This window comes from Chionomys nivalis, chromosome 3, assembly GCF_950005125.1.
Source record: "Chionomys nivalis chromosome 3, mChiNiv1.1, whole genome shotgun sequence".
NCBI lineage: Eukaryota > Metazoa > Chordata > Mammalia > Rodentia > Cricetidae > Chionomys > Chionomys nivalis.
The window spans coordinates 93,979,619-93,987,795 of NC_080088.1; the positions used below are offsets into that span (position 1 = coordinate 93,979,619).

The window sequence follows — 8,177 nt, forward strand, 5'->3', positions numbered from 1 at the left end:
AAAAGAAATATAAAATTTTATTGGGATGGCCCTACTCCAATGTGGCAGTGGCCTCACATAAGGAGTGCTTGGAAGCAGACACATGGTGAGCACACCACCAGAAGTGGGGGCACAGGAGGAGCATTGCTTCTAGCAATCCAGAATTCCCCAAGACTGACAGAACACCCCGAGGCTGCGGGGGAGGGGCAACCTGGACTCCCTGGAGCAGGTAGCAGGGACGGTGGCCCACAATGGGGCTAATGGCCCACACCTTAGGCTCAGACGTCTAGTCTCTTGAACCATAGAAGATGCCCTTTCTGGCAGTTTTGTTTTATGAGACTGAGTCTTGCTGTGTAGCCCAGGTTTGCCTAAAAGTCTGGCAATCCTCCTGCCTCAGCCTCCCCAGTTGGGACTACAGGTGTGAAGCACTATACCCTGCCTTAATTTCTGACTGTAAAACCAGTTTGTGGCACTGTGTCGCAACACCCACAGGAAGCTAGCCACTCCCTTTTTTAGTGTGCTTCTTGCCTTGATTAGACCCTCTACGCATATGAGAAACTCCGTCCCTGGCAGACAACCGGATGGGATGAAGACCCCGGGGCACAAACTGGTATCCTCGGGCAAAGGGCTGCACCTATCCAGCCTTGTTTGCTCTTTGGTACCAAAAGCTGGCTGGACTTTTGCAGACAGGAGGACTGAAAAGCTCCTGATTGCGGCCACCTCTGCGCCCCATCAGAGCACAGCGGGGGCGGGGCCTAGACGGGAGGAGCGGGGCAGGGTGGGGAGGGGCAGGCCCACCGCTCGACTAGCTCGGCACTTCCCGGGCCTGCTCGGTGCTCGGCCGTCCGCCCTGCGTTGCCTCTGCGCACTGCTCTTGATTCCGCCGTCATGTCGACCGCAATGAACTTCGGGACCAAAAGCTTCCAGCCGCGGCCACCAGACAAAGGAAGCTTCCCGTTGGACCACTTCGGTGAGGCGAGGCGAGGCTCAGGCTGCCGTTGCCCCGGGATTGGGTGGCAGGGTTAGGGGTACTCAGTCTAGGTGGCAGCGTCTGGGGTGCTGAGTCTGAGGAGTAGGGTCTGGAATGCTGTTTCTCGGTGACAGGTGACAGAGACAGGAGTATTGAATGTGGATGGCAAGGTCTGGGATACTGGTTCTGGATAGCAGGGTCAGCGTCGCTGGGACTGGGTGACAGGGTTAGGGGTGCTGGATCTGGATTTAGGTTCTGGGCACTCGGTCTGGGTGGCAGAGTCTGGAGTGCTATTTCTCTGTGATAGATGGCGGGTTCAGGGGTACTGGATCCGGGTGGCAGGGCCTGGGATGCTAGATCTGTGTGCTAGTGTCAGAGGTGCTGGATTTTAGGTGCACTGTCTGAGGAGTTCGATGTGCACGACAGAGAATGGGGTACTGAGAGCCAGGGTGTGGGGTGCTGAATCTGAGAGGTAGCATGTGGGGTGATAGATCTGAGTGGCGGGGTCAGGTCTGTTGGATTTGGGTACTAGGATCTGGGATGCTAGGTCTGGTGGGTGGAGCCTGAGGTACCGGACCTAGGAGTGCAGAGCAGTCAGAGCTCCGGCGACCTCTCAGATTGTGGGGTTGGGGATGCTCAGAGCCCTGTATGGGTGCAGGTAGGGAAACTGAGTCTTGAGGATTCCTATTTCAGAGAGCCACCTGCCATGGTATGGTCCTTCCAACTGAGAGCTCAGACTTGGATCTGATGTAACCAGGATGGTGACGGGACTCCCGGATTGCTTCTGGGTCTCGATGTTAGGTTTCCCTATTGCCAGCCCAGGAGCCATCCTCACTCCCCAGCTTAAGGCTCTGGGTCTTCAGTGAACATTAGGCAAAGAAATATTTTCAAAAAGCGTTTGATGTCTAATATTGAGGCTGGAATCTGAACTTGGCACATGCTGGCAAGTGTTCCGTCTCTGAGCTGTGGCTCCTGCCCAGAGATTGCCATTCACAGTTCTGAAGTCTACAGATAATGTCCTTTTGGAAAACTGGAGCCTGTGAAGGAACAAAACCAAAAACAACCCAGAGAGGGTTGGATAGTCTCATGAACTGGGGCCTAGCATGCACAGAAACAGAGGCCCTGAGTTCAGTCTTCAGCTCTAAGAAAAAAAGAAAGAAAAGAAAACAAACAAACAATAAAAAACCCAAACCTACCACAAACAGAAACAACCCTAAGAAATGTTGCTGACACTGTGATCTTCCAGAGACAGCTTTAGAGATTATTGTACTTTTAAATCATATTTATTATTTAGTGTGTTTGAGGGTGTACCTGGCACTCATGTGGCCAAAGCATAATTTGTGGAAGTATGTGTGGGGGGTGTCTCTTTCTACCACCCGAGTTTTGGAGATCAAACTCACGTTGCTGATCTTGGTAGCAAGTACCTTGGCCCACTGAGCCATTTAATCTCCTTAGATTATTTCTTTACCAACATTTCTTTGGGAAATTTTCCATTCTTAAAATTTATTTAAAAATTTTAACTTTATGTGTATGTGTGTGCATCTGAGTGGGTGTGTGTGCATCTGAGTGGGTGTGTGTGCATTTGAGTGTATACATGATGTGTGTGCATCTGAGTGTATACATGATGTGTATGCATCTGAGTGGGTGGGTGTGCATCTGAGTGTATACATGATGTGTGTGCATCTGAGTGGGTGTGTGTGCATCTGAGTGTATACATGATGTGTGTGCAGTACCCTTGCTGACCAGAAGGTGTTTGATTCCTTGGAGCTGGAGTTGCAGACATTTGTTACCTGCCCGGTGTGGGTGCTGGGAACCAAACTCATTTCCTGTACAAGAGCAGCCAGTTTTCATAACGAGTGAGCCATCTCTTCACCCCTTGTTTTGTTTTTCTGTTTTTGAAGTGATGGGGATTGAACCCAGGGGACTGTATGCCAAGCATGCACTCTATCCCACATCCAGAGCCCAGGAAGGAAACAAATTTTGATGGAAACCATAACACTGCTCCAAGGCCGCTGAGTGAGCAGGTCAGGTCTTCTCTTTGCAAACAGGACACTGCCTTCCTTTTCTTTCTAGGTGAATGTAAAAGCTTTAAAGAAAAATTCATGAAGTGTCTCCGCGACAAGAATTTTGAAAATGCTTTGTGCAGAAATGAATCTAAAGAGTATTTAATGTGCAGGATGCAAAGGTGAGTACCACCATCACATTCGGACCTGAGTTCTGATCCCTCGGTGTGTGTATGGGTGTTGTAAACCACCATGTGGGTGCTGGGAGCTGAGCCCTGGTCCTCTGAACGAGCAGCAAGCAAGAGATGCTGAGCCATCTCCCCAGTTCCCACTGTATTTTTTGAGACAAGGTCTCTTGCTGGCCTGGAGTTTACTAATGAGGTTAGGCTGGCCACAGGCAAGCCAAGGGATCTTCCCATTCCTGCCTGCCAGTGCTGGGATTGTAAACATACCAGCACACCCGGCTTTCTTTATGTGGGTTCTGGGGAAAGAACTCAGGTCTGTTTTATCTTCCCAGCCACATCACAGTGGCCAATGTTTGCTGGAAGAAGTCATCGCTTAGCAGGTGAGGTGGCACCGAGGCTGCCAAGCTGCTCTGGGATCCCCTTTGTGAGTGACAGCCCCGTCCACGGCCCCATTCCTCAGAGCTCTGTCCCTCTCATTAAGCTTTCAGAATCGCCCATCACAGCAGTGCTGACTGAGCCGACAGGTTTTCATGCCTTTCACGATCTCAGCCCGTAAGAACATGCATTGCCTCGTCCCTTCCCTTGAAAACTGTTTGGAATGTAACGGGCACAATAGGAGACTTAAGCGATGATGGATGGCGATGCCTGCACTCCCCCAAGGTTAAACAGAACAAAAATAGCGATCCGTGGAGCTCTGCATTAGAATGAGAGCCAGTCTAGCCGGGAACATGAAGCAGCAGGTCGTGTGTCACTGAGCGGGGGAGGGGTCTGTTGCAGTTGCACACACAGGAATTCAGGCACCTCAGTCTCTCAAGATGTGAGATGCCAGTGGTCCACTTAAGCCTGCTTTCTTTGCTCGACAAACCCAGACAAGTCCCTAAGGTGTAGGCATGTGGGGGTTACAGTGTGGGGTTTCGACTCCTGCAGTGGGGACGACTGACTGTCAGGCCTTGTCCTGCCACTGCAAACAGTGCTTCAGTCTGTCCTGATCTTGCTACTTCCAGGTGGCACATGGCTGCCACGGAGCCTCAGGGTGACTGCCTGTAGCCTTAGAAGATAGCCAAGAATTTCTTCTTGGCTCTGCTGAACTTTAGAAGAGGGACAGAGTGACGCCAGCCTGGGGACAAGGATGTGAGCAGGTTCCTGCCTTTCCCAGGCTCAGCCCCTGTGTCTTGGTGTCTGCAGAAGGACAGGTTTTCACAGACAAGCTGGGCAAATGCAGCAAGTGAGAGCAAGACTAGGGCCCGTAACTCAGGCCTGTCATCCCCTTGGCCCAAGAGGCTGAGGCAGGAGGATGGAGAATTTGAAGTCAGCCTGGGCTAGAGAATGAGTTCAAGAACCATCTGGGGGGCTGGAGAGATGGCTCAGTGGTTAAGAGCATTGCCTGCTCTTCCAAAGGTCCTGAGTTCAATTCCCAGCAACCACATGGTGGCTCACAACCATCTGTAAAGAGGTCTGGCGCCCTCTTCTGGCCTTCAGGCATACACACAGACAGAATATTGTATACATAATAAATAAATATTAAAAAAAAAAAAAGAACCATCTGGGTAGGCTGGAGAGATGGCTCAGAGGTTAAGAGCACTGGCTGCTTTTTCAGAGGTCCTGAGTTTAATTCCCAGCAACCACATGGTGGCTCACAATCGTCTATAATGGGATTTGGTGCCCTCTTCTGGTGTGTAGGCATACATGCCAGAACACTGTATACATAATAAATAAATCTTAAAAAAAATAATTAAAAAAATCTGGAAAATTTATTAAGATCCTATCTCAAAATAATGAGGAAAAAACAGGACTGATGATATAGCTCAGTGGTAGAGTCCCTGCCTAGAATCCCCCAGTGAGGGGCTGGGGTGTGGCTCAGTGGTAGAGCACCTGCCTAGAATCCCCCAGTGAGGGGCTGGGGTGTGGCTCAGTAGTAATACATTTCAGAGTCTGTGAAGCCCCGGATTCTACCCACAGTATCCCCACTTCCAAAAAAGAAAAAAGTTGAGCAGACTTGTTTTAACTCTCACACCTGGCACAGATCACCCTGGCTCCTACCTATGATTGTTCTGAGGATGTGGCTGGTTTAGGGTCCCCTGGGGAAGCTACTGATAACCTCAGGGGCTGGCCTGTGCAGCCCAGCCTTGACCTTACAGCCCTCCTGCCCCCACACCAGAGAGGCAAAGGTTACAGGAGGATGTGAAAATCCTGCACAGTGTGTCTGGAGTGAATGGGGCTGGGACAGGCAGTCGGGGCTGAGCCCTCAGGATGGCACCAGAGCGCTGCAAACATCCTTCCAGGTGGGTTCCCTTAGGAGACAGAGCACATTGGAAGCATTCCTTTGGCTGCATGTGCACACGCATGTGTGTACATTTTGTGCGTGTGAAAGTCAGCCCTGGGTTTTGTTTGTCAGAGGCCACCCATCCCACTTTTGGAGACAGAATCTCACCAGCCTGGAGCTCACTGGTCAGCCCTGCTCTTCCCACCCCTGGTCCTCCTCAACTATGGGGACACTTACCTAGCCTCGGCTCTCTCAGGCTCTGCTCACACCCAAGGGGTCATGTACTATCTGCCTCCACCCTCATCCTCAGCCCCGCCCTTGAGAACAGGCTGACCATGTGGCTGGAAGGGACATTGGGGCTCACATGGCCTGTGGACTCCTTGTGCTGTGGGGAGGACCCTGTTCTCTGGGTCTTTTTCTGTTTTTTTTTTTTTCTTCTTTTTTTTCTTTTTCTGTTTTAAAATGGGGTGCGGGAGGCTGGGTAGATGAGTGAACGTAAGAACATGATCCCATGGCAGTGTCTTTCTCTTCCAGGCAGCTGATGGCCCCAGAGCCACTGGAGAAGCTGGGCTTCAGAGATGTGATGGACAAGAAGCCGGAGGCCAAGGACAAATGCTGAGAAGAAAACCGCGGGCTCCCCAGCTGCCTGAAGCAGATCCGAGCCCTTCTGCCCACAGAGCCAGGAGACCCGAGGCTCACCTGTGCTGCTCAGTGGAGGGAGTCCCCAAGGGGACTGGAGAGCACCCCAAAATGCTTCCTCAGCTGTCCTCAGTTTCCCTTCAGACAGTGGTCTTATTCTTCCATCTGTGTGTGTCACAGGATCCCCTCAGGGCCAAACTCTGATGTGATATCCTGCCCAGTGTGGCTGTCACACCACAGAGCCCGGGACAGCTTTCCACAGTGACTCAGCCAGTCACAGACCCAATTCTTCATACTAGAACCTGTCAGTGAAACCATGTGACGTCAGAATGTCCGCCCTTCGTGCTCACAGACGCATGCACGCCAGCTCGTTTCCCTTCATCTCTGTTCTTTTCTTTGAACCAAACTTGAATACAAAGTAGGAAGTGGGAAACTATTTGACTTTTGACATACTTGACTTCTTGTTTTGTGTGTTTTAAGGCTTGGTCTCCTATAGCCCAAGCTGGCCTAAAACTCCCTCCGTAGCCAAGGATGACCTTGAACTCCTGATCCTTCTGCCTCCAAGTCTACAGCTGGGATTATGGGTGTGCACATTGCGTGTGCACATTGGGCCTGGTTCATGTGTTGGGGAATGGATTCCAGGGCTCCCCGCATGCTCAGCAAACACCCCACTGCCTGAACCATGTCCCCAGCACAGTACTTATTTTTAAATTGCATATTTTGCACATTATTTATTTAGGGGAGCGCTGTCTGGTGTGTGTGTGTGTGTGTGTGTGTGTGTGTGTGTGTGTGTGTGTGTGTAAGGACAACTTACAGGGGTCATTACTCTCCTTACACGTGTGGGTCTCAGGGATTGAACCCTGCTCACCAGGCTTGGTGGAACTCGTCAACTGAACTCCCTCATTTTTCTGGTATAGCAGCGGGTGTCTTTATGCTGAGGGTTGTCTTCTGGTTGTTCTGAGCTGGTTCCCTTTCAGGAACCCACTGTGTGCCTCCACGGGGCACACCAGCAGTGCCCTAGAACCTGGGCTAGTGCCAGTTACTTTTCCACTTCCGCAGCCTGTTACCCCGTGTGTCGTGTCTGCCAGTGCTGGCTCGAGACCTCGGGTGCCGAACGGTGACCCTGTCGTAGGCACAGTGAGCAGTGCTGAGCTGTGGGTGTTTGAACATCCAGGCGCCTTCATGCTGAGGTGCCTGACTGAGGGCTTTTGTCATGTGCAGGGTCCAAAGACACCAGCGAAATACCAGTGCCAGATGCCACCAGGCTCAAGTCCCCTTAGGTCTGTATCTTCTGGAGCTGTCGTAGAAGGGCTAGCCCAGACTGCTTGCCTGGCTCCTGTCTGACTGGTGAAAGGTGGTGAGAGGTGGGGGTTAGGGATGCAGGTATGGTGGCATACACCTTTAGCACTCAAGAAGCAGAGGCAGGTGAATCTCTGAGTTCAAGACCAACCTGATCTACCTGGTGAGTTCCAGGACAGCTAGGACTACATAGAGAAACCCTTTCTCAAACAAACAAAAAACCCACAAGGGAGGGGTCGAGGACTCTGCATGTTCATGTTGGTCTCAATGGATGTGACTGTCGGGGAGCCCCGTTTTCTGTTGCACAGAAGGGCTCTTTCTTAGTTAAACCCACAGTCAGGTACCCCAAAGTTTGCGTGTTTCCACATACTCGCTGAGCCCAGCCACACAGCGCAGGTCAGCAGTGATGACTCCCACTGCACATTTGGTGTGCCGTCACCCGTCGGCCTTGGTTTTACGGCTCAACAGTGTCACCATAGCCTTGCTCACAATTACCAAGCTCACTGATGGGAGTGCAGGATGCGAGTGTGAGCTGCAGGGCAGGAGAGCTGCAGAGTGTCACCTGCAGTGAGTCCTCACCACAGACCCAGACAGTGCATCAGAGAATTTTGAGCAAGCCAGGCATGGTAACACTGAGGAGGCAGAAGCAGGGGGATCCCTGTGAGTTCAAGGCCAGCCTGACCTATAGAGTGAGTTCCAGGACAGCCAGGGCTACTCAGAGAAACCCTGTCTGGAAAAATGAAGAATTCTGAGCTCACGGGGCACAGCCCCAGGCCATAGTACCCCCACTGAATGAGTAAAATCTGCCATGTTTCGAAGGAACGGGTGCAGGAGGCTAC

General features: G+C 51.6%; 1 protein-coding gene across 1 annotated transcript; it reads left to right on the forward strand.

The window, feature by feature from the left end:
- The first annotated feature begins 818 nt into the window (after positions 1–818).
- On the forward strand, positions 819–6,724 carry LOC130871669 (cytochrome c oxidase assembly protein COX19). The gene is made up of 3 exons (XM_057765217.1): positions 819–949; positions 3,023–3,134; positions 5,935–6,724. Exons 1-3 carry the CDS (start codon positions 868–870, stop codon positions 6,017–6,019), a joined length of 279 nt encoding a protein of 92 aa, XP_057621200.1. The 5' UTR covers positions 819–867; the 3' UTR covers positions 6,020–6,724.
- The last annotated feature ends 1,453 nt before the right edge of the window (positions 6,725–8,177 follow it).

Bases quoted from the DNA above. Each gene is read 5' to 3' on its own strand.
- LOC130871669 (XM_057765217.1), top strand. From the start codon at position 868: ATGTCGACCGCAATGAACTTCGGGACCAAAAGCTTCCAGCCGCGGCCA. The intron at 950-3,022 runs GTGAGGCGAGGC...TTTTCTTTCTAG, and splicing joins CTTCCCGTTGGACCACTTCG to GTGAATGTAAAAGCTTTAAA. The intron at 3,135-5,934 runs GTGAGTACCACC...TTTCTCTTCCAG, and splicing joins TTAATGTGCAGGATGCAAAG to GCAGCTGATGGCCCCAGAGC.